Source organism: Dipodomys ordii, unplaced genomic scaffold (assembly GCF_000151885.1).
Source record: "Dipodomys ordii isolate 6190 unplaced genomic scaffold, Dord_2.0 Scaffold31, whole genome shotgun sequence".
Classification (NCBI taxonomy): domain Eukaryota; kingdom Metazoa; phylum Chordata; class Mammalia; order Rodentia; family Heteromyidae; genus Dipodomys; species Dipodomys ordii.
In genome coordinates this window covers 6,396,693-6,423,260 of record NW_012267247.1, presented here as the reverse complement: position 1 = coordinate 6,423,260, position 26,568 = coordinate 6,396,693, and the positions used below count along the sequence as shown (strand labels likewise).

General features: G+C 40.9%; 1 protein-coding gene across 1 annotated transcript in view; it reads right to left on the bottom strand.

Annotated features, from left to right (window-relative positions):
• Positions 1-26,568, bottom strand: part of Vps53 (vacuolar protein sorting 53 homolog (S. cerevisiae)) — a 132,281-nt gene that overhangs the window by 68,156 nt on the left and 37,557 nt on the right. The window contains exons 6-11 of the mRNA XM_013016304.1: positions 24,407-24,522; positions 22,558-22,677; positions 8,198-8,276; positions 7,809-7,846; positions 2,563-2,691; positions 767-908 (exon numbers count right to left, since the gene is read on the bottom strand). Of these exons, the coding sequence (XP_012871758.1) occupies positions 767-908; positions 2,563-2,691; positions 7,809-7,846; positions 8,198-8,276; positions 22,558-22,677; positions 24,407-24,522 (624 nt within the window). The remainder of the gene's footprint in view (positions 1-766; positions 909-2,562; positions 2,692-7,808; positions 7,847-8,197; positions 8,277-22,557; positions 22,678-24,406; positions 24,523-26,568) is intronic.

Below are 26,568 nucleotides of genomic sequence, written 5' to 3'. Positions count from 1 at the left end.
AACATCTGGACATAGAAGTCTGGGGAAGAGTCCGAATTTCCTTAGAAAAGTGAATGATTGGGAGAGGACAGCTGACAAATGAGTGAGGTGAAAAGAGAGTTGAGCTCAGTAGGATTTCCCCATCAAGGATTTATAATCTGCAATTCTCTTACAAACTTGACAGGAGAAGAGACAGCATTTGAATGACTGGAAGGGAGATTTACAAATGTTCTGCTAGAGAATTTCAAACAGAAGACCAGACAGGAAAGGACTGAGGAGAAAGGTTCAAGGGTTCCTGGCTGACCAGGAACCACCACCATTCCAGAGCAGAGCAGCTGCTGGGATACCTGTACCTGGTATAAGGAGTTAAAATGAACAGGGGCCCTGCTGCCCTGAGAAACAAACACTTCCCACTCTGCCCCTTCAGAAAAAGGGAGTTTGACAATCAGTCAACTGCTACTGTGACAATGCCTTACCTGTTTTCCACAAAAGAACATTGTCTTTGCAAACTAAAGCAAAGTTCACATCAGTTTTTCATGGTCTCTGCCCTTGTCAACAGAGGCCTCTACTGCCCATACTACTTTAGTATTTTCAACCTCTGGGGGATTTCTTGGGCAGGTGAGAACTCCAGTGTGTCTCAGAACAGATCCAAGTTTGTAACTACTTGATTCATCATATACAACAGTACCACTTGTTTGCCTGTGATCTTGGAGCTCCAAAGGACAGAAATAAAGGCCAGCCACCCCAGACATTGGTTTTCTATCCAGCTACTTCAGGAAGGTCTTACCAGGGTTCCATCGGCTAGGGTACAGCCAGAGAAACGTTTTGCAAGAAACCCCTCAAAGTTAGTTGTTCTCTGAATTGCAAAAAGAAGCAACTTCACTTCAATTTCCTTAGCTCTGGTACGCATGATCTTGGAAAGTTCTGCCCTTCAAAATAAAAAGATAAGAACATTTCAAACAAACTGATCATTCATGTAAAATAAGACAAAATAAATAGGTGACAGGTAGACACAGTCCATGCTTGAAACCATGAAAACACATCAGATTCCACAAGTACGTTTTTTTCCTGTATATGAATTTATCTATGGTAACTGTCATTTATAAGCATTTTAGGAGAATAGTAACAATAGCTCAGAATAAAATAGAACAATTATAACATACTATGATGGATGTTATCTTAAAATGTATGGACTGTTTATTTGTAGAATTCTGCCCTGGAAATGAAACAATAGATAAGGGATAATTATTATACATGTAGTAAATAAGAATTTTAAGCTGGTCACTGGTCGCTTACACCTGTAATCCTACTCAGGAGAATGAGATCTGAAGATCCCAGTTTGAAGCTTGCCTGGATAGTAAAGTCCATAGAACACTTACCTCCAATTAACTACCAAAAAGCAAGAAATAGAGCTGTGGCTCAAGTGGCAGAATGCTAGCCTTGAGCAAAAAAGCTCAGGGACAGGGACCAGGCCCTGAGTACAAGCCCTAGGACTAGTGGGGAGAGGGGGGAGCGGAATGGGGGAAGTAAAAAATTAAGGTAAAATTATGTACCAGTTAAAAAGGGATTTTCATGTTAATTTGATAACATGGTTACTGTAAGGTCCGCCCCTGGATGGCAAGCAGACTCCACCCTCCTCGCAGCAAAGTCTCCACCCAGTACCTGCATTACCTAGGCAACTGGGACACCTGGAAGAGGTCACATCTGCATCTGCTGAGGTCACATCTGAATTTGATGTGGCCACACCTTTCCCCACCCATACCCTAGATAAGGCCTAGCCCAGGCCCAGGCGCTCTCTCTGTTCGTTTCTAGCTCTCTCTCTGTTCTTTTCTTGCTCTCTCTGCTCTTTTCTAGCTCTTTTCTCTCTTTCCTCTCTTTTGCCAGCCACGTGGAGTGCCAACCTTGCCTGGTCCCAGCAGGTCTACTGAATAAACCTACCCCTTACCTGAATACCACGTGAGTGCTACTGTTCTTACCCCTCTTTCTGCTCTTTTCTAGCTCTTTCCTCTCTTTCCCAGCTCTCTCTCATTTCCAGGCCTTTCCCAGCCATGTGGAGTGCCAACCTTGCTTGGTCCCAGCAGGTCTACTGAATAAACCTACCCCTTACCTGAATACCACGTGAGTGCTGGTGCTGTTCTTACTCGGCTACCTCTTTTTAAAAACCTAACAGTTACTACTACATTTATATCTTCAAACTTTCAGTAATTTATTGATGATATACATGAAGCACTTATTATTTTAAAATGTTTATGTCTTATATAATTTCACAAATTGTAAGTTTCTGAAGGACAAAATCCTACATCTTCCAGAATTTAATCAGCATCTTCTCCCCTGGAATTGGGACTCTAGACATAACCCTGAACAACAGAATGTCCATTCAAAAGTCAACATGTAGAAGGTTGGCCACTATGGAGGTGTTCTGTTTTAGAATGTAGATTATTAGGGAACAGTGACAAGGTTGAGTTATTGGTAAGTACTAAGCTGTCATCATCTTCCCACACAAATAAAAAGCAAAATCAAACAAAGAGCCTCTAAGTTTATCTGAGAGTGATGTATCTGTAGGACGTGAGCCAAAATTCTAACAATAAAAGCTTGGCAGCAACACTGCTGGAGAAAAGCAGGTCCTGGCGCTCACAGGGATCACTGGCTGGCTTTGGAAACCTCCAGTCTCCTGCAGCCTGAATTCTCACATGCCTGTTGGCAAGTCTAAAACTAAAGAGAATGAGTAAACACGTTCTTAAGGAATCCACTTTTCCTTTGCTAACTGGGATTTAGAAAGTGACAACTACAATTAACTGAATAAATAGTCATAAAATACTATATAGAGAATCTAAGTCTAAGATAGCTTATTTCTTAAAACAATAGCTACTTAGAAGGCACAATATCAAAAGTGAATCCTAATGTAAACTATGGGCTCAGAGTGAAGGTTTTATCATAACAAATGAGTAAAGGAGGAAGGCTGTTGTGTGTAGCAGCAGCTGTCTGCCCAATTTAGAAATTACTCTAAAATTGCTCTAAACAGTCAAGTCTGTTTTTTAAAAAAATAAAGCCAATATCACTTAAAACATATTATCCCTAATGTGTTTAAAACATGCAACTTGAAGGTACTTTAAGTGATTTGGTGGAAGACTTGATGTGGGGTATATAGCTCAGAGGTAGACAGCTACCTAGTCTACCTGAAGCTCTGGGCTTATTATCCTAGAATCAAATGTAACTGAATCAAATGTAACTGCACACACACACACACACACACACACACACACACACAGTTTGGTTCCAGCACCACTTGTCATAGATACATTGATTTCATCTTGCTGGGCTGTAATGTTTAATACAAAGAGATTGTGTGACTGGGCTATATTCACCGATACTTCAGAAAAGATTAATGAGAAAAGGACTTTAAAATGATTAGAAAGGCTGGACACAGTAGCTGACATCTGTTCTTCCAGCTACTTGAGAGGTGGAGATCAGGAATTGCACAGTTCAAGGTAGGCTTGGGCAAAAAGTTAGCAAGACTTCATCCTAACAAATATACTGATATATGCTGGGCACTAGTGGCTCATGCCTGAAATTCTAGCTACTAAGGAGGCAGAAACCTGGGGGATTGCAATTTAAAGCTAGCCAGCCAGAAGAAAAGTCCATGAAACTTCTTCCAAAGTAACCAGCAAAAGCTGGGTTGGTGGTAAGAGTGGTAGTAGAGAGCCAGGCATGAGTAAACAAGTCAAGAGATTGCAAGGCCCCTAAATTCAAGCCCTGCTATCAGCAAAAAAAATAAAAACAAATGTGGTAGCACATATCTGTGGTCCCAGCTACTCCAGAAGCCATAGATAGGAGGACCCCAGGCAAAAACATGAGGCCCTATTCAAATAACTAAAGCAAGGAAGGACTGGGCCATGGCTCAAGTGAAAGCTGCCTGCCTAGCAAATAGAAGGCCCTTAGTTCAAAGCCCAGTACCAATAATAAGTTAAATAAATAAGTAAATATCTGAATTCAGATACCAACATTTTAAAATGATTTCTAAAAATCATTATTAGGGCTGGGAAGGTGGCTCAGTGGTAGAGTGCTTGCCTTGCATGTATGAGGCCCTGGCTTCAATTCCTCAGCACCACATAAACAGAAAAAGCCAGAAGTGGCACTGTGGCTCAAGTGCTGGAGTGCTCGCCTTGAGCTGAAGAGCACAGGGGCAGTGCCCAGGTCCAGAGTTCAAGCCCAGGACTGGCAAAAAATATAAATAAATAAATAAAATAAAAATCATTATTATAAAAATGACATACAGCACAGTTACAGTACATAAGTAAGGTAAAGAGTACATTTCTTCTTAGCCAAGCACCAGTGGCTCACACATGTAATCCTAGCTACTCAGGAGGCTGAGATCTGAGGATCACGGTTCAAAGCCACCCTGGGCAGGAAAGTCTGTGAGACTCCAATAAACCACTAGAAAACCAGAAGTGGTGCTATGGCTCAAGTGGTAGAGCGCTTACCTTGAGCTGAAGAGCACAGGGACAATGCCCAAGTCCAGAGTTCAAGCCCTACAACCCACAAAAAAATAGAGTCTCATAGATGTTCCTGACTGGGCTGGCTTTGAACAACAACAACAAAAAAGAGTACATTTCTTTTTGGACAATATCACTCCTTCTCTTGCTCTCTCCCAGTTTTTCCCTCCTACAAGTTGTATGGTTCATTTTCAACATAGTGTCTAGTGAGTATCACTGCTGCATTCATTCATCCTTTGTCCCTCTGTTCCTGTAACCCCTCTTGCCCTTCCCCCAAAAGAAAGAAAATAAAAACAGCAACAAAGAAAAAGACCTCATTTCCATTTCCTGGAGTTCATTTCAATAAACATTATTTTATATAATCAGATGCATATAGGCAATTACACCTTTGTGTCGGGCTGGGAAGGTGGCTCAGTGGTAGAGCGCTTGCCTTGCATGCCTGAGGCCCTGGGTTCGATTCCTCAGCACCACATAAGCAAAAAGAAAAAAGCCGGAAGTGCGCTGTGGCTCAAGTGGTAGAGCGCTAGCCTTGAGCTGAAGAGCTGAGGGACAGCGCCCAGGCCCAGAGTTCAGGCCCCACGACCGGACCAAAAAAAAAAAAAAAAATAGTCTCACAGTAGCCAACATAAAATTACTCTGTGATTAGCAGTGAGACATTGTAGAAAACAGGACCAACTAGGATCACAGAAAATCTTGCCATCTGAATAGCAAAAATGAGAGAGGCTTAAAAAAGCAGAGCTCTAGAAGCAGTGTAGAAACTCTGTTGTACCACTTTTCCCTAACAAACTCTACCTTTCTTGTTCTTAAAAGCTCAAACAAGGTGGTTAGCTTTAAAACAAAACCAGGCTGGAGACTAGTGACTCATTCTACCTGTAATCTAAGCTAATCAGGAGGTTGAGTATTTGAGAATCACAGTTGGAAGCCAGCCCAGGCAGGAAAGTCTATGATTACCAATTAAACTACCAAAACAGCCAGAAGTGGGAACTATGGCTCAAGCGGTAGAGTACTAGCCTTAGGCAAAGAAGTGCAGGGACAGTGCCCAAGATTTGAGTTCAAGCCCCAGGATTGGCACACACAAAAGAACAAAATAAACAAAGCAAAAACCAGATGCTCAAACATCAGCCTGTTTCACTGATAGTCAACAACCCAGCTGATCAAAGTTGTAATACCGAAAAGAACAGTGGTAGAGAACTGGGGCTGCAAGGATGCATCATGATGGAAGTCTCTGTTACAACCAAAGATAACTCCATCTCACTAAGCCTTTCTGTATGGTAAGTGAACAAATGAATAAATGTGGTGAATGAGGTCTTGCTGATACAAAGAACATCTGGAATTTATTCATGACTGAGCTAAATAGTCCCCTAGCTTTGGAGAAGTTGCTCAATATCATCTGAAAAATAATGGGATTGAATTAGGATAAGGTTCTTCTGAATCTTCAATATTATTATTAATTTTGGCCAATTCTAGTTAATGTTACCTACCTAAATTAAAGCCCAAGTGTTTCACAAGTGTCTGGTCAGCTGCTGGAGACCTTAACTGTTAACATGCAACCTGCTCCAGACTGAGTAGACCTTAGGCTACCACACGGGCTGCTCAGCTCTGGAATCTGGATGCATTTGTTTGATCTGATAGAGAAGCCATGGAGGCCAAATCCTACAAATTTAAAAAATTTCATTTACGAAGCCAGGTACCAATGGCTCATGCCTGTAATCCTAGCTACTCAGGAGGCTGAGATCTGAGGATTGCAGTTCAAAGCCAGCCTGGGCAGGAAAGTCTGTTGAGATTCTCATCTCCAATTAGCCACCAGAAAATGGGAAGTGGCTCTGTGGCTCAAGTGGTAGAGCACTGGCCTAGAGCTGAGGGACAGTGCCCAGGCCCAGAGTTCAAGCCCCATGACCGACCAAAAAAAATTCATTTATGAAAAAGATGGAACTATATTTTGAGCATCTTGATTCCATTTGCAAACAGAAACACAAAACCTTTAAGAAAAGTTAACAACAATAACAACAAAGTCAGTCACTGAGCAAGAGAAAGGGGAAGTGGGCGGGGGAGTCAAGAGGGGAGAGGGAAAACAGAGGAAAATGAGGGAGGGGGTAACACTATTCAAAAAGAAATGTACTCATTACCTTACTTATGTAACTATAACCCCTGTGTATATCATCTTTACAATAAAATAACTTTTTTTTAAAAAAAAAAGGGAGGTAGAGCATTAAAGAACAGCATTTAACTTCACCTGACTTGGTGGGATCTGGGAGAAAACCTATAAAGTAGGCCATGGTTAAATAATGAAGATGGTCTTCATTCACATCTTCTGAAACTTTCTGAAGTGGTCTGGGGTAGTAGAGCATAGGAAAGCAGATTGGTCTAGGAAGAGCTTAATGGTCACAATCAGACTTACAATAAATACTTCCTTATTTTTCTGACCTTGGTTTTCTCTGTGGCCAAAAAAAATAATGGTTCTCCAACAGATACTCCCTCCCTGAGGTACACCAGGGACTCAGGAAGATGAGATTCTTTAAAAAAAGTACTTCACAAATAAATTCCTGCTTATTAGCGATCAGCCACAAAATAAGAAGACATTAAAATCAGGAGCAAGTTTCCTATAGAACATAATCTCCCAGCTGGGTGCTAGGACTCTTATCTCCAATTAACTACCAAAAAGCCAGAAGCAGAGCTGTGGCTCAAGTTGTAAACCGCTAGCCATAAGTGAAAAAAGAAGAAGAAGCAGCAGCAGCTACTCAAGAACAGTGTCCAGGCTTTGAGTTCAAGCCACAGGACTGGTAAAATTTAAAAAAAGAAAGAAAGAAAGAAATCTCCTGAACCTAGAGCAACCACCAACGCCAACTTCCTACGTTTCTTTTAGTTGAAAATATTTCCAGTTATTGAATTATAGAGCAGATCCAGGAAATGAGCCTTGGCTCCTAAGTGAATATATATCCTCATCTCCACCCACAAAACAGAGTGAGGAATGCTGCTGACCTGGATGCTTCAATTCACCTCTACCTTCAAGGGTTCTCTCTATTGAAATAGCTTGATGAATAGAGAAGAAACTCTTCTGTGCTTTCTGCCCACACTGACACATGAGAAGGATTAGAATGACATCTACTACAAGGATGTGAAAGATGGAGTTAATAGCAGTTACCCAGCACAGTGACAGCCAAGAGAGAGAGAGAGGAGAGATGTGACAAGTAGAAACAACAGCTCACAAATGAAAGCTTTGAGGCTTTGCAAACAAACACAAATAGCCATACCACAAGTGATCAAAGTAGGCATTAATTCTGAAGAACAGGATTTTGATCACTAAAAATGAGTTTCTCCTGTGGATCTGAGAGTTACATAAGCCCCCGATACTCTTCCCAGTAGTTTTCACCAAACTGAAACCAGTAAGTTATATAACAATCCTAAAAAACATTGTGGCTTGAAGACTTTTGAAAAATTTAAATACAGCCGTGTTAAAGCAAAAAGAAGATTTTATAGGACAGACAGAATATAAGGTTTGACATATATAAATTAAACCAAAACAATTCCTTATTTTTCGATGCAGAAATGACATTACTTTGGGATATTTAAAATAAAGGGTGGTCTCATTAACTTCAACTGTCAGGAAACAGATTTGCCACTGCCAACAAACTTTTGGAATATACTTAAAGGACTACTGTAGTGACCATGAACCATGGAGAAGATGGGGATAATCTAAAGCCTGCAGGGAAAATGTAAAACAATACCTTGGTGCCCTGGGAAGGAAAAGCTTCTTCAAAATCTGCCAAGATTTGCTGTCCTAACTCTGTCTGAGCAGCCTTCACTCTGTGTGGAAAAGGGAACATATTAATGCTCAGAATAATTTTTGAATACGTACATATAAAGGGGTTGGAAATGCTTAAGTCTTTAGAGATCAGCCAGACCATCACCTACAGCTGTACAGCTAGATAAAGAGAGTCACACACTAGAAAGTAGCAGATTTAGGACTAGGATCCTGGACTCTGATTTATTCTCAGCATAAATTTTTTGTTGGTGGTGGTGGTAGATGTTTTATTTTTCTTTTTGTGCCAGTCCTGGGGCTTGAACTCAGGGTCTGGGTGCTATCCCTGGGCTTTTTTGCTCAGGCTAGCACTCTACCACTTGAGCCACAGCTCCCCTTCCAGTTTTTTGGTGGTAAATTAGAGGCAAGAGTTTCATGGACTTTCCTGTCCAATCTGGCTTCAAATAGCAATCCTCAGATCTCAGGTACCTGGCTTTTCTAATCCTCATAGTTCTTCTAGACTACTCCTCACCTGCTATGAGATATATATATATATGTTTTATATATATATGTTTTACATATATATATATATATATGTTAATCTCTACAAAATTTCATTAAGGGGAAGTGGTGCTGTGGCTCAAGTAGTAGAGCGCTAGCCTTGAGCTGAAGGACAGTGCCCAGGCCCAGAGTTCAAGACGCAGAACTGACCTGCCCCCCCCCCAAAATAATTCATTGAGAAACTGGGAATGTGGCTTAGTGGTACAATGCTTGTCTAACATGCATGAAGCCCTGGGTTTGATTCCTCAGTACCACATAAACAGAAAAAGCTTGAAATGGTGCTGTGGCTCAAGTGGTAGAGAGCTAGCTATTAGCAAAAGCAGCTCAGGGACAGTGCCCAGGCCCTGAGTTCAAGGCCCAGGACTGGCAAAAAAAAGTTTGTTTGTTTTTGGTTTTGTTTTTTTTTTTATTGAGCATAGTTAAGTTTCACTGAGCTTCAGGAAAATGTTGTACAACAGCACCAGATCAAACATCAATCCGGTCTGGATTACAGGTATAAAACTGCTTTCCTACTCCACAGGATACAGAATAGGAAGAGGGTTACAGATTGCTTCATGGTGGAATTGGTTTTTTGTGTGTGTGTGTTTTAACCCAGAAACCAAACACAGGACCATAAATTAGCCTTTAAGCAAGTGAATGAAAAGAATGCTCTCTATTTTTTTTTTTTTTTGTCGGTCATGGGACTTGAACTCTGGGCTTGGGGACTGTCCCTCAGCTCTTTAGCTCAAGGCCAGCACTCTACCACTTGAGTCACTACACCACTTCCAATTTTCTAGTGGTTTTTATTGGAGATAAGAGTCTCACAGGGCTGGGAAGGTGGCTCAGTGGTAAAGCACTTGCCTTGCATGCTTGAGGCCCTGGGTTCAATTCCTCAGCACCCATAAGCAAAAAAAAAAAAAAAGCCGGAAGTGGCACTGTAGCTCAAGTGATAGAGTGCTAGCCTTCAGCTGAAGAGCTGAGGGGCAGCGCCCAGGCTCAGAGTTCAGGCCCATGACAGGACCCAAAATAAAACAAAACAAAACAAAAAAAGAGTCTCACAGATTTTCCTGCCTGGGCTGGCTTTGAACCATGATCCTCAGATCTCAGCCTGAGTAGCTAAGATTACAGGTGTGAGCCACTGGTGCCAGGCTTCTAAATTTTTTTTTTAAAGCACCCAATGATCAAAGGAATGAACTGTTCATCAAGAAGAAAGGCCACTGAATGAAGATTTAAGTTCAGGAGTTTGTGAACAGGAAGACTGAATTGCAAGAACCAGTTAGCAAAGAGAGGATAATATTTAATGGTAGTCTACACAGGTACTCAGAAATATTTGTTGGATTGAATGAGAGAGAAGAAGCAGCTAGAAGTACATAACATGCCTGCAACTCATCAGTCCTGTCCTTCAAGTTCTCCTCCAGCTGCCCACCCAGCTCTGAGGCAGCTGGTAATTTTCTGATCCTGAGGCAAATACTTACCTTTGCTAAAAGCACCATAAAATAGCATGCTTCCTAGCTTGGTCTCCACCCTGCTATTTCTGGATTAACTTTATGAAGTTTCTAGAAATAGTGAACAACTCAAAACCACAATTTCTTTGGCTACTACAGAATACCTGGCAACCTAATAGGATTTTGTTAGTGAGGGGACAGGCATGACCTAGAACAATTTGTTTTATCCTGTGGCATAGTTATAATTATGCTTTATTCCAAATACTTTCCAGGGTTTTTCCACTACCTGCAAAACTTTTCAAGTACTTTATATAGTTGTGTTTACAGCCCCTTAAGCCAGTTTTCAAGATAAAGCTGTGCTAGAACAGTCCCTACCCCATCAGAATCAGGGCTGCCCACCCCAATACATTCAACAGACAATGAATGGGAAACTCCCCTTCGCTATGAATTCTTTTGTTTTTTGGTCATGGGACTTGAACTCAGGGTCTGAGCACTGTTCCTAAGCCATTCTTGAGGCTAGTGCTCTACCGCCTCAAGCCACAGCTCTACTTCTGATTGTCTGGTGGTTAACTGGAGATAAGAGTCTTGCTGACTTTCTTTCCTTGGATAGCTCTGATCCTAGTATCTCAGCCTCCTGAGTAGCTAGATTACAGGCATGAACCACCAATGCCCCGCCAGTATGAATTCTGATGAAGAAAAGAATGTGCTTCCATAAAACTTTACCTCAAGCATCTTGCAACTCCCAAAGAATGAGCCAGCAGCTATGTCCCATGATAATACCATGTTGCTTCTACAGGCTCAGGCCCTCAGATCCTACCCTGTTCTTGGAAACAAATAGAGTATCAGCTCTTTCTCAGCCAGGGGAACTATTCCTGCAGAAAAGGTATCAGCCCTGGCCAGAGGTAGTCAGTCATGTACTCAGGGCTGCTGACCACCGCAATGACTCAAGTGAGCTCAGCTCTGTCTCTGTCACCCCCATGCCTCTTCCACCACTCCCAATCTCTATGATATTGCCCAAGTCTGACACTGAGGACTGAGAGAACAACCAGAACCCACAATAAGGCTTGGTGCTGTCTTCGTACAAAAGGCAGGGAATTACCAGGCTCCGATTTATAAGGTCTTCAGCTTATGTTCAGAATCCTTATTGCGACAGGCTAGATGTAGCTATATCGTCAGTGAACCGCATGTAATGTCACTTCATTTTTATGGGCCACAACTAAGAACTGTTGTGAATCACACAAGGGTGAGGATAGAGGCCTGTTCTAGATGTCTTTCAGTGTCCTTTCTGACAGTGATTATTCCTCAACACTCAAGTTCTTCTGTTAGCTGGCAACAGCATTCATCTTTACAGGTATCCCCAAGTAGGATGTATAATTGCTGGGACGGAAGAATAAGTTGTACCTATAAAAGCTTTCAGTAGTATACTGTGTCTCATGGAGACCCATGAGAAAAAACAACCACAGGCTGGGAAGGTGGCTCAGTGGTAGAGCTCTTGCCTTGCATGCATGAGGCCCTGGGTTCGATTCCTTAGCACCACATAAGCAAAAAGAAAAAAGCCGGAAGTGGCACTGTGGCTCAAGTGGTAGAGCGCTAACCTTGAGCTGAAGAGCTGAGGGACAGCGCCCAGGCCCAGAGTTCAGGCCCCACGTCCGGACCCCGCCCCCAAAGAAACAAAACAAAACAAAAAGAACAACCACTCCCTTGTACATATTACTGCTGGTATCTATCAACACAAACCACAGGAATTTTCAGGATGGCATATCAACTATAGGTTTTACAACTATTGGCTTAGATATAAAGTATCTTGGTCCCCAAGCTTGGTCCCCAGCTGGTGGTACTCTTGAGAGGTGATTGGATCTTGAGGGCACTTAGTTTCTCAACGAATTAATTTGTGGATGGATTCATAATCTGCTGGCCTAATGGGAAGAAGCTGACCACAGGAGAAGGCATTCCCTGGAAGGGTATATTTTGTCCTGGACCCTTCAACCCTCCTCTACTCCCCACCTCCTGTCATTTTTTAGTGCCTACCTATGCTCCCTGAAGTGATGTCCGTTTGACAATACATGGGCCCAGCCAGAAGTGACAGCTCAGTGGCCATTGCCTAAAACCTCTGAAACTTTAAGCCAAAGTAAATCTTCATCCTTTTTTTTTTTCTTGCTGGTCCTGGGCCTTGAACTCTAGCCTGGGCACAGTCCCTAAGCTCCTTTTGCTCAAGTTTAGCACTCCACCACTTGAGCTATAGTAATACTTCCAGATTAATTGGAGATAAAGAGTCTCCTGCACTTTCAGGCCTGGGCTGGCTTCCAACTGTGATCCTCAGATCACAGAGAGTAGCTAGGATTACAGGTATAAGGCATTAGCACCCAGCTAATTCTTCCTCTTTTTTTTTTTTTTTTTTGGCCAGTCCTGGGCTTGAACTCAGGGCCTCGGCACTCTCCCTGAGCTTTTTTTGCTCAAGGCTAGCACTCTACCACTTGAGCCACAGCGCTGTTTCCAGCTTTTTCTGTTTATGTGATACTAAGGAATTGAACCTAGAGCTTCGTGCATGCTAGGCAAGCACTCTACCACTAAGCCACATTCCCAGCCACTCTTCCTTTTAAGTAGTTTTGTTTTTCCCTCAGATATTTTATCACAATGATAAAAACTAACACACCAATCAATAGCCTAAACAGGATGCTAGAAATAGGTCAAGAGACTTAAAAGAATATTTATCAGTTCTTATTCTTCCCTGGTTTAGAACTTCTAACAAAGAAAAGGTCCTACTGCAAAGAGATGATAGATCAAATAAGACTTTCAGCAGAGCAAATACATGAGTTAAACTACCACAATTTCCTAGTTATTCCACAATTAAAAGAGAACAGAAGAGATTTAAGTATTTTTCCTTCAGAGTATGGCTCAAGTGGTAGAGTCTGCCTAGCAAATGCAATATCCTGAGTTCAAATCATGAAAAAAAAAATTCTCCTAGCATCCAAAGAAGGTCCATCTGTTCTGTTGTATGATAGTTACCCAAAGTTGGTTAGTCCTAGTAGAAGTAGATTCATTTCCTTGCCTAGAAAAGAAAAGTGGTCTCTGGTATCCTCAGTCCTATATGACATCAGGGTTTGTCTAAAGACGCCTTTCCCTGTTATTGGTTTTTCATAAGGAATAGTGGCAGAGGGACACTAAATTGTGGAAAATTTCTTGGCATTTATAAGTAAGTAACCCTGACACTTGGTCTTGTGAGTGACAATCCCAAAGGAAATACCCTCAACAGTTTCCAAATAAATTACTGAACTTCCAAATACACAGTCCATGCTGAACAGAATGACTATGTAGCCAGCCAGGTGTGGAATTTCCAACAGACATTATAAAGAACCTCAGCCTAAAAACTTGGAGCATTCTGAGGGATGCTTTTAATTTGGAGGATTCCAAAGAATGCTTTTGAGATCACCAAAGATAGGAGAGTTCTCACAGTTTAAACTGAAAAAGAGGCCAAGAAAGAACTTGTCAAGCAGCCAGATAGGCCTGTCCATTCTCTAGTTCAGCTTTTTTTCACTACCCCATATGATCACCATTCCTCCCTCCCCCCACTTCTCCTACCCACCCACCTCAACCTGCCAAGCTTCTCTCCCTTTTGAGACGTTAGGCATAGTTCCGAAAAATACATTTTAGTTCAAGGTTTTCAAAATAAATCACTGCAAAATATTCCATTCTTTCTCAGGAAATACTGACTAGAAACATTTGCTTTCATGAACATGCTTAAGCCAAGAGGATTTGAAATATAAAGATACTAAAGAAAAAAAATCTTTCCTTCAATGCTACATTAAACATTTAAGCATTGCCAGAGGGTAGTTGGAAGAAATAGCAAATCAAGACCCATGAACTTCATATTTCAAATGTGCAGGCAAAGACTTTAAAATGCAACTTTCCTTGTGACTTCTACGATTTATAGAGAGCAAGATATTAGGTTAAACTGCAGCAATGCATAGGGCGTAACTCTCCTGCCTTTTTCCTCCCTCCATGCAAACAACTCTCCCTATCACTTCCAGATGGTTCTACCATTGCTATGTAAACATAGGGAGGAAAATTCACCAGAAATGATGCTAAAAATAAGAAGTCTGGACATTTCTCAAACTTTTAGCACCTCTAAAAACTATTGTAGTCAAACACTGAAAATAAGCTTTCTCATCTTGCATTCTTTTTTTGGGTCGGTCATGGGGCTTGAACACTGAGCCTCGGTGCTGTCCCTCAGCTCTTCAGCTCAAAGTTAGCACTCTACCACTTGAGCCACAGCACCACTTCTGGTTTTCTGGTGGTTTATTGGAGATAAGAGTCTCACAGACTTTCCTGCCATGGCTGGCTTTGTACTTCAATCCTCAGATCTCAGCCTCCTGAGTAGTTAGGATTACAGGTGTGAGCCACCAGTGACCGGTACATTCTTTTTTAGTACTACTTAAGGAGCAGATTCTGAGTAAAACTTTAAAAAATATATTGCAAAGAGGGTGTGAACTAAAAAAGTAAATCCTCATGCATTTTCAGCTCTACATGTTAATGTATGTTTGTACTCCACATGTAATATATGTTTGGAGGACTCGATATTGAGAGGATACTGTGTTCTCATTTTAAATGGACTGTCATTCTAACTCTGATCATAAAGTTTCTTCAAATTTATAAAAGTCTATCTTTGGAAAATGTTATTTAAAAAAAGGTAAAGAGCACACAAGAAGCACAGGGAGCAAAAGTAAAATAAACCAGTGCAACCACATCACATGAAAAAGTTTCTGCATAGCAAAGAAAATAATCCCCCAAATGAAAGGGGGCAAAATATTTGGGAACCATATCTGAAAAAGTGTGAATGTCCAACCCACCATAAAAGGAACTCACATAACTCAACAGCACAAAAAAAAAATTAAGTGGGCAAAAGACATGAACAGACATTTTCCCCAAACAGGGCTAAAAAAGACTGAAAGAATATGTGAAAAAAAAAGTTCAATATCACTTAATCGTCAGGGAAATGTAAGTAAAAGCTGAAATCAGATATTACTTGATACTCATTAGGATAACTATTAAAAAGACAAAAGGTGGGGCTGGGAAGGTAGCTCAGTGGTAGAGCGCTTGCCTTGCATGCCTGAGGCCCTGGGTTTGAGTCCTCAGCACCACATAAGCAAAAAGAAATAAGCCAGAAGTGGCACTGTAAATCAAGTGGTAGAGCGCTAACTTTGAGCTGAAGAGCTGAGGGACAGCGCCCAGATTTCCCTCAAAAAAATAAATAAAATAAAAAGACAACAGGTAAGTGTTGATAGAGTATAGGGATTAGAACACTTGTATACCACTGATAGGAATGTAAATTGACGCAGCCATTATGGGAAAATAGTAAATTAAAAACAAAAGAACTATAGGACCCACCAATCCCTTCTTCAGGTCTATACCTAAAGGAAATGAAAGCAACACCCAGAATCACAGATATCTGCCCTCCCAGGTTCATAACAATACTGTTCACAATAGCCAAGATGCAGACACAACCTAAGCACCCACTGATAGACGAATGGGTTAAAGAAATTACACCTATGGGTCTCTATTAACCACATCAACTGTGGATCAAAAAACATTTGAAAAGACAAGTGTCTAATGGGACTGAGGATGTAGCTCAGGGAAAGAGAATGAGTCCTTAGTATTCACAGAGGACTTGGGTTCTATCTCCATTTGCCTTCCAAAATGGCTATTATCTATCAATCACACCATCTATATCATACATGAGTTCTTAGTTGTTCATATGCTTCACAGACTTGATACCGTCAGTTTTCATTTTTATCAATCAGGTGGAAGGAAAGGGATGTATATAGTTCTTTAAAATTTTCATTTTCTTGGGAACTAGTGAGATTTGCATTCTGTTTGATGATTAGCCATCGTGTTTCCTATGAAGTACCTATTTATGTGCCTGACCTATTGGTCTGTTGAGTTATTTATTCTTTTCTTACTGATTTGTAGGAAATCTCTATGTATTCTGAATATCAATCCTGTTACCAGGTGCTGATGGCTCACGCCTGTAATTCTAGCTACTCAGAAGGCTGAGATCTGAGGATCATGGCTCAAAGCCAGCCTGGCAGGAAAGTCCATAAGACTCTGAGCTACATAAACCACCAGAAAACCAGAAGTGGCACTGTGGCTCAAGTGGTAGAGCACTCACCTTGAGCTGAAGAACTGAGGGACAGTGCCCAGGCCCAGAGTTCAAGCCCCACGACCAAAAAAAAAAAAAAAAAAGCTGTGAGATGGTGGCTGGTGCCTGTAATCCTAGCTATCAGGAGGCTGAGATCTGAGGATCACAGTTCAACACCAGCTCAGGTAGGAAAGCCCATGAGACTCTTATCTCCAATAAACCACTCAGAAAACTGGAAGTGGCACTGTGGCCCAAGTGGTAGAGTGCTAGCCTTGAACTGAAGAGCTCAGGGACAGCACCCAGCCCCAGAGTTCAAGCCCCACAAGCGACAAAAAAAAAAATATATATCTATATCTATCTATCTATATATATATGTATGTATATAATTTATCAGTCCTCTTGTGAGAGCTGAGTAGATCTTTTCTATAACTGTATTGCCTATTTTAGAGGCAAGTCTTTGACTATCCTTTCAACTTAATAAGTTCCTGTTAGAACATTCTATTCTTTCTTCTCTATCCAAAAATTGTGAAACTCTTTACTCTTATTTACCTTTATGCCTTCAGTTCCCCAGCACAGAGCCTAGGATATAGAAAGTACATAGTAAATGCCTGTTAGATAGATGAAGGGAAGACTCAATAAATGGGGAAAACAGGTCATCTCTGCCTTCCTCAGTCTTCCCCACTCATGGAGAGCAGGTCTGCCTTCTCCATCCAAGTGTCTTTCTTTCTTATAGCTCATAAAGTGCTATGCGTGGGCTTTCTTGGCTGCTTTCTTCCCATTCTGATATGGCAACAAGCCAGCTCTAAGTGTGAAGGGGTTAGGAAGGATGAGGGAAAGGGTGGTGATTTCCTAACACTCTGCCAAGACATTCCTTATAGGTCCTTGGCAGATTGAGCTCATGTTGCAACCTTCTCTTCTGGCTTCAGAGCTCAAGAAGTTATTAAAAACAAACAAAACAAAAAACACATACCAAAAAACCACCTGAGTTAAAGTCCAAAACCAGGTAAGAAAAAAGGTAGTAGACTAGACACTCTGAGGACTCCTTAAAGAAGGAAATCAATGCTTAAGAAAGCTTCTCAAAAAGGAAAGGCATGGAGTGATGAATACCAGGAGCAGGAAGGGTCCTGGGGCTCACCCCTGCCACAAGGGTACCTAAGCCACTATCGACATCTGCATCTTTACCTTGCATGCTCACTCACTCAGTGAGTATGGGCTCTTTGTTCTGAGAACCTCAGCATTACATAGAGGTGCCAACAATATTCAAGACTCCCAAGTCCAGAAGATCAGTCTCTGGCACACCTACCTGGTAGCCTACCTTTCTTCAGAAGAAGTGTGTGACAAACAACTCTAATCCCAGAATTTATGAGGTTGAGGCAGGAGAACTGCAAATCAAGGGCAGGTTGGGCTACAAAACAAAACCTTGTCTCAAGAGAAAAAAAAATATCTGTGCGGCATACTTAGCTAAGCTCTATATCCCACTTTTTCCCCATTAGCAGATGGTAGTAAAGTGTATTTCTGATGAGACTAACAGAGAAGGTTAAAGATAAAAAATAAGTTGTTAATTGAGAATCACAAAGCATGTAAAGAATGCTATTTCTAAGAGAGACACAATGTGCAACAAACTAAAGACTGTACAGCAAAAGATAGACAAACAGGCAAATAAACACAAACAATTTACATTCTCTGAAAGATGCAGAGGGTATTATTATGACCTGGAAGAATCAGCTAAAAATCCTAGAAATTAAAAAACTGGATTGTTAAATAAAAGTTCAACAGATGGGCCAAATAGCAGAATGGGCACAAGGGACAAATAAATTAAAACAGAAAAACTGAGTTGAGGAATTCTTTCAGAATTCAGTCTAAAAGGATAAAGAGACGGAAAATATTTTTCCTTAAAAAAATAAGAAGATGGCAGCAGACTTAGAAGTTCCAATATTCATGTAACAGGAATTCTACAAGGAGAAACTAGGGAAAAAATATTACAAAGACTACTCAAAGGAAAAAAAAGAGAACTCTTTCTTACAATTTAAAAAACTCTTTAGATCAAAAACACAATAAGAACAGAGCAACACCAATAAAAAAGACATCCTATAAATGCCATCTTCCAGCCCTGAATCGCAAAATGTTTTCAGTGCAAAAGAAAATTAAATGAAAATAGATCAGCTCATCTGCTTCTTTCTTTTAGTAGACAGCAATGAATACAATGCCACAGATTTGTCTATTTTGCAATACAGTAGATAAAGGTGGCATCAACCAAGTCTCTATCAACAGGCAAACAGATAAAGCCTGTGGAATATACATACAATGAAACACTCAGCCTTAAAAGGAATGGAATTTGGACACATGTAAAACATGAATGAATCTGAAAACAGCATTTTAAGTGAAATAAGCCAGAAACAAAGGGACGAAATACTATTTGATTGTATTTATATAAGGTAATGAGAATAGGCAAATTCATAGAGACAGAAAAAGAAACAAATGAGGAGTTAATGCTTAATTAGTACCTAGTTTGTTTGGAATGATGAAAAAGCTCCAGAAATAGATAGTAGTGATGGCTGTACAGTATGATGTACTTAATTGCCACTGAACAGCACTCTTCAAATTTTTTTTTTTTTTTTGTTGGTCATGGGGCTTGAACTCTGGGCCTGGCTACTGTCCCTGAGCTCTTCAGCTCAAGGCCAGCACCCTACCACTTGAACCACAGCACCATTTCCTGAACAGCACTCTTATAAGTGGTTAAAATGTGGCTGAGGATATAGCTCAGTGGCAAAGCATATGTTTTCTTTTTTCTTTGTCAGTCGTGGGCTTGAACACTGGGCCTGGGTGCTGTCCCTGAGCTCTTCAGCTCAAGGTGAGCCATAGTGCCACTTCTCGTTTTCTGGTAATTAATTAGAGATAAGAGTCTCCTAAGCTGAGCGCTGGTGGCTCACACCTGTAATCCTAGCTACTTAGGAGGCTGGGATCTGAGGATTGAGGTTCAAAGCCAGCCTGAGCAGGAAAGGCCGTGAGACTCTTATCTCCAATAAACCACTCAGAAAAACCTGAGGTGGTGCTGTGGCTCAGGTGGTAGAGTGCTAGCCTTGAGCTGAAGAGCTGAGGGACAGCACCCAGGCCCAGAGTTCAAGCCCCACAACCCACAAAAAAAAAGTCTCATAGATGTTTCTGCCCTGGCTGGCTTTGAACCATGATCCTCAGGTCTCAGCCTCCTGAGTAGCTAGGATTATAAGGGTGAGCCACCTGCACCTGGCTAAAGCATATATTTTTTGTGTGCAAGGTCCAGTGCCAAAAAATGAACAAACAAAAATGGTTATTATGGGGAATCTGATTCACCAGAACTTTTAAGAAAGTAGAACTCTATCATAAAATAAGTTGAAAGTAGAACTCTATCATAAAATAAGTTGAAAGGGTAGTCAAGACCTGTCTCTAAATAGATAATACAGTTACAAGAAAGATGTACTTAGATCTGACAAGAGAATTCATATCCAGAATATATAGAGATTTCCTATCAGTAAGAAAGGGATAAATAACTCAACAGACTAATAAGCCAGGATATAAACAGACACTTGACACAGAAAATGTAAATGGCTAATCATCAAATGGAAAGAATGAAAATCTCATTAGTTCCTAAGAAAATGAAAATTTAAAAGAACTATATATTCCTTTCCTTCCAACTAATTGATAAAAAAAAAACTGTTGGCTCAAGTCTGTGATCCTAGCTACTCAGAAGACTGAGATCTGAGGATTCCTGCCCGTCCAGGCAGACAAACTGAAAGACTTATCTCCAATTAACCAGCAAAAAGCCAGCAGCAGAGCTGTGGATCAAGTGCTAGAGAACCAACCTTGGGTGAAAAAATACCAAGGAGAGCTCGTGGTCCTAAATTCAAGCCCCAATACTAGCATAAAACAAACAACAGAAAATTTTAAGAAAAGAACTGACAATATCAAATCTGTTGAGAGTAAGGGGAAATAGACACTTACATGCTATACAGATAGTACAATAAATATATATCTCTATTTTGAAGGCAAATGGGTAATTCTTATATTAAAATTTTCTCTTTTTTTTTTTGTCGGTCATGGGGTTTGAACTCTGGGCCTGGGCATTTTCCCTGTGCTCTTCAGCTCAAGGCGAGTGCTCTACCGCTTGAGACACAGCTCAAGCTTGGTTTACTGGAGATAATAGTCTCACAGAGTTTCCTGCCTGGGTTGGCTTTGAACTGTGATCCTCAGATCTCAGCCTCCTGAGTAGCTAGGATTATAGGCGTGAGCCACCGGTGCCTGACTATCAAAATTTTCAATACACATAAGTCTTTAATAGAGAATATACCCTAGAGAAAATATTTCTATATGTGTAAAAAGAGGTATACTTTTAAAATTAGAAATAAATGTCCTGGTATATGAAAATGACTAATCTGTGATGTTTGCAGTATGACAGTCTATGCATAGAATGAGGTAGATCCTTGCTTATCACCTTGATTATATTGATAAGGCACGTATCTGGGTATTTGAGAGCATTAACTTATTGTGAATGGGGCCCAGAATAACTAAAGGAGGAAGGAGGAGAAAGCCAGCTAGTATAGGCATTCTTCTGCTTCCTGGTTGCCATGAGGTGAGCAACTCTGCTCTACTATGTGGTTCCTGCCATTATGTTCTGCCTCACCATGGGCCTAGAATGAATGGAGACCAGGTATCATGAGCTGAAACCATGAGCCAAAATAAACCCTTTCTCCTTTAAGTTGTTTCTCTCAAAAATTTGTCACAGTGACAAAAACCTAACACAAAGTCTATAAATACTGATGTGGGAAAAAAGCCCTAAAATACATTGTGAGGTTGAAAACAAAAAGCAGTATCAGAAGAACATATCATAACAGAACTACAGATTTATAAAAGTGCAGATTATAACATCTAGAGGGATATCCATTACATTGATGATAGTTACTACATCTAGGAAGAATAATGGAATTTAAGGAAATGTTTTATCTGCATATTGGACTTTTTTAAATAAAAGGAAGTGTTTATATGTATTACTTGTATAGTACAAAAAAAATTTTAGATTAGAAGCCTATAGCAGTCAGGCCTTCCTAAGAAGACAGGATTAAAAAACAAGTGCTGTTAAGGGCCACCTCTTCATATGTACTGTGCTTCAAGAAAGGTAGTGATGGACTGGGAAGGTAGTGGTAGTGCCTGCTTTGGATGCATAAGCAGAAAAAGCAGTAAGTGGCACTGTGGCTCAAGTGGTAGAGCACTAGCCTTGAGTTGAAGAGCTGAGGGACAGTGTCCAGGCCCAGAGTTCAGGCCCTATGACCAACCAAAAAAAAAAAAGAAAGGTAATGATTTGTCCATCTTCTGGTGCTCTTTCTACTACTACTACTACTAATAGAAATAGGCACTGTGTTTCCAATACATCCCCTTTTAGGATCCTCATCTTTCTTCTCTCTAGGCATCTGCTTTTCTTTCCATTGGATCTGAATCCAGGATAAAAACTCAACCATGGTATAAAGAATAATGTTAGAGAGAAAGTCATCATTTTGTCATCTCTGAAGTTCGAGAGGCACAAAGCATCTGCTAAAAATGGGCACAGTCATATATCCCTTCCCACATACTCTTTTTACCAATTTGACTTTACATCCTTTCATTAGGGAGGGTAGGGGAAGACACATTCTTTCCTCCTGAATCTTGATTATCTTGTGACTATGGCAGAAATGAAGCTATGTGACTTGCAAGCCAGTCTCTTGGGATGCTCATTCTTGGAACCTAGACATCCTGGCATGAGAAAGTTCAAAAATCCCATGGAAGAAAATAGGATCTGAGTTCATAGCCTCGCTGAGCCCCTACATGATAGTGTGCACAAGATGCCAGGCACGGGAGTGCGACAGGCCCCACTTCATTTGCCTTACTGATGCTGCATGGAGCGTAGACTAACTGTTCACACTAAGCCAGACCCACGTCCATAAGCAAAGTAACTGTTTTAGACTAACACATGTTGTGGTAGTTTGTTGCAAGGAACTAACTGAAACAGTTTCCTTCACAAGTGGAAAACTGAGAGTCAAATACACATACAACGGCAACTATCTGACACAGTAAAGAAGCCAGTGTAAAGTAAGATTAGAGAACACTGAGCTGCTTCCTAGAAAGAACTCTACAATGAACAAACTGAGCTAAGTGACAAAGCATAGCCTAGAACCATCTTTCCTTTAAGAAAGACAATTTTCTCCAACGATGTTTTACCTTTCAGAAAGTTGCCGGATCTGTGGGATTCCCATATATTTATGGAAGTGTTCCAGAACATTCATTACACCCTGAAGGAGATTAGCAACTTCTCCATACTGTCTGCGTCTGGTCATGGCTCTGCAAGGAAATATGAAGTTGAAAACTAGAAAAACACTAAGGATACAAGATGCAGATGTAGAAAAATCTATTCTGGCTCTAAAAGACATCAATTTGATTTAATAAACACTTACCAAATGCTGAATAAATATTGTGCTGTGTTCACTGGGGGAGAAAGTAAATAAAACTGGGCCCAGGTCCCAAGGTAACTACACCCATTAATGGAGAGAATCCAGTATGTATCTAACAACAGTGGGTTGAATTAAACTGTCAATAAAAATATGAGTTTTGTGATATGGGGTTATAAAAGAACGTGTGGGTGATGGATCTTCATTGGGTGGGAGAGGGGAATCTGGGTAGCCTGGATTTGGATTGGGTAGTATAGGACTAGTGGACTTTCAAAGACCAACCGGCATAATGATGTTACTCTCTGAGGACGACAGCATTTTTCTAGAATACAACAAGAGACATTTGTATGCATTCTACATATTAAATGTGTAGGTTTTGAGCCAATGACAGTAATTTTATATCATAGATGTCTACTTGCCCTACTGCTTAGGTTAGTGAAGTTTAAATAAATATGTGAATAAAGTCAACAGTTACATACAGCCAAGGAAGTACAAACTATTAGGTCTAAATTTTATTAGGGTTGGGCTTTGCATTAAATGTGTAATTTATGACTTCCCTTAAAAGGCATTTGGAGAGAGGTGCAAGTTCAAGCCAAGGTGGTGTTATGTTGCTACCATTATCTGCTAACACAGAATACTCTTCCATTCTCCCTGGCCTACTGTCCTGACTGATCATTTTTTTGGGGGGGGGGTGGTCCGGTCGTGGGGCCTGAACTTTGGGCCTGGGCGCTGTTCCTCAGCTCTTCACCTCAAAGCTAGCTACCACTTGAGCCACAGCACCACTTTCGGCTTTTTTCTTTTTGCTTATGTGGTGCTGAGGAATCAAACCCAGGGCTGCATGCATGCAAGGCAAGAGCTCTACCACTGAGCCACCTTCTCAGCCCCCTGACTGATCAGGCTACTGTCTACAGAAGAACTTAGGAAAGAGTCTGCTGCTCCTCTTCTTTGGTTCAGCTTACTCCTCCACTCTTGCCATATTTATATTTCTTTGAAGATGCTGTTTTTCTGTCCACATGCAGAACCACACTAAGACTGGGGTAGACCACAGAGATGAACTAGAATGTTGGTAAAGGAGGCTCTGGATTACTACTCAATAGTGAATAACCAGCAGCTTCTTTTGATACTATTTCTATTGTGTTTAGGTATCATTCTCTCTATAAGCCAAACTAGAAGCTATTATCTTTGAAAGAGTTTTTTTTTTTTTTTTAGAGGGTTGAGGGATACATCAAAAATCTATTTTCAAGTGATTTCTGGTCACAGTGTAACTCAGCCTAAGAGAGGCAGGAAAATTTCCCAGGACAGAGGCTGTGGGGAAGGATTTTGGGCCTGAGTCACCTTGTCTGACTTAATGGTCTAGATCAATCACATGTAAATGACATATTTCTTGGGGTCACTTTCTTGTGTCTTCTGGGTTCTTCTTAGATTAACACCACCTCACTTTTTTGTTAAGTTTTGAATTCTAGAGGACATAATGAAAAAAAAAGACTGAAGACTTATGGCCTGTTTGTCAAAAGTAGGGCAGGACAGTAAGGCTTTCCTGGGCTAGAAAGTGAACAACCTATGAAGCTGTTTTCATGATGTATGTGATAGATTTCCCATGGGCCCAATGAGGAATTACTTACTCAAGGGAGTCGACACCACCAGCCAGCATATGTAGGTGGTTCAGTGTTGTGATTGATGTTGTCAAATGGCGTTTGGCATGGTCCAATTGCTTAATATCACGGGTGATTTCCTTTACCTAAATATTGAAAAACAACAGGAGATAAAGGAGGACAGTTAACAAAGATAAAACCAGAAGTTGCTCTATAAGAATGCAAATGAGATCTGTGAATGTGGCTTAGTGCTTGCCTAGCATGCATGAAGCCCTGGATTCGATTCCTCAGTACTGCATAAACAGAAAAAGCCAGAAGTGGTGCTGTGGCTCAAGTGGTAGAGTGCTAGCCTTGAACAAAAGAAGCTCAAGGACAGTGCCCAGGCCCTGATTCTAAGCCCCAGGACTGGCAAAAAAAAAAAAAAAATGCACATGAAGCAACACACACACACACACATACACACACACACACACACACACACACACACACACAGAGAGATGCTAGGTTTACCCTATTGTCCGCAAAAAGCCCAAACCATTCTTACAATACAACAATCACAATCACTTCCAATCAGACCCTCCAAATTTAATTTGAACTGAGCATAGGTGCACACCTGTAATCCCAAATTGGAAATGTTTAGGCATGAGGATTGCAAGTTCAAGGTCAGCTAGGACTACACAATGAATTTGAAGCCAGCCTATGCTACACAGAACTGTCAAACCCTATCTCAGAAAGAAAGAAAAAAAAAGAGAGACGGAGGGAAGGAGGGAGGAAAGAAAAGAAGGAAGGAAGGAAGAAGGAAGGAAGGAATTAAGAAAAGGAACAGGGTGGGTTGGAGGGGGTGAGAATGTTGAAGGGGATGATATATTGTATTCATAAACTGCTTTGTTAAATGGTACTTCCTTTGTACAACTTAAAGATAATAAAAATGGCTGAGAATATGGCTTAGTGGTACATTGCTTGCCTAGCATGCATGAAGCCCTGGGTTTGATTCCTTAGTACCACATAAACAGCAAAAGCCAGAGGTAGCACTATGGCTCAAGTGGCAGAGTGCTAGCCTTGAGCAAAAGAAGCTCAGGGACAGTGCCCAGGCCCTGAGTTCAAGCCCCAGGACTGGCAAAACAAACAAACAAACAAATAATAATTAATTAAAAGGAAACTTTTTTTTTCCATGATGCTTAAACTCAGGGCCCGGGTGCTGTCCTTGAGCGCTTTTGCTCAAGGCTAGTACTCCACCGTTTTGAGACACAGGTCTACTTCTGGCTTTCTGGTAGGTTAATTGGAGCCCCACCAACATTCCTTCACAATGGCTTAAACCATAATCCTCAGATCTCAGCCTTCTGATTGGCTAGGATTACAGGTATGAGCCACCAGCCCCCCACTAGAAAACTCGTTTTATTTTAGCATATCTTCAGATTTGACCCAGGGCCACAAAACCTCCAGTTATAAGAAAGAAATAAACTTCATTTATTCACTCTCAATAATAATGTAACTTAGATCACAGAGGATATAAGAACCAAGTTCAGCACATCTCCTCCTTGATAAGGTTAGAAAAGTCTAGACTAATGTAGTGGCTCAAGCCTGTAATCCTAGCTTCCTGGGAGGCAGAGATTAGGACATCATGGTTCAAAAGTCAGCCTAGGAAAAAAATTTAGGAGATTCATTTCAACCAATAGCTAGGCATGGTAACACATGCCTATCATTCTAGCTACAAGGGAAATACAATGGCTGGGTGCAGTGTGAATGTCATTTCCAGTGAAACAAGGAAGCAAAAGCAGGAAGATCATTGTCCAGATTGGCTTGGGCATAAAGACAGACCATACTTCAAAAATAACCAATGCAAAGTCAGGTGCCAGTGGTTAAGGTCTGTAATCCTTGCTACTCAAAAGGATGAGATCTGAGGATAGAAGTTTGAAGCCAACCCAGGCAGATAAATCAGAGAAACTTTTGTCTCCAACTAACCAGCTAAAAAGCTAGAAATGAAGGTGTGGCTCAAGTGATAGAGTGCCATCCTTGAGCAAAAAAGCTAAGCCCAGGCCTTGAGTTCAAGCACCATACTGGCTAAAAAAACTAAAATAAAGATAAAAATAAATAAATAAAACATTAAAAGCAGGACTTCAAGTATAGGACAGGAATGATGAATCTTCACCAGCAGTTCCACTTGATCAGGAATGGGCTCCCAGGGTTGTCTA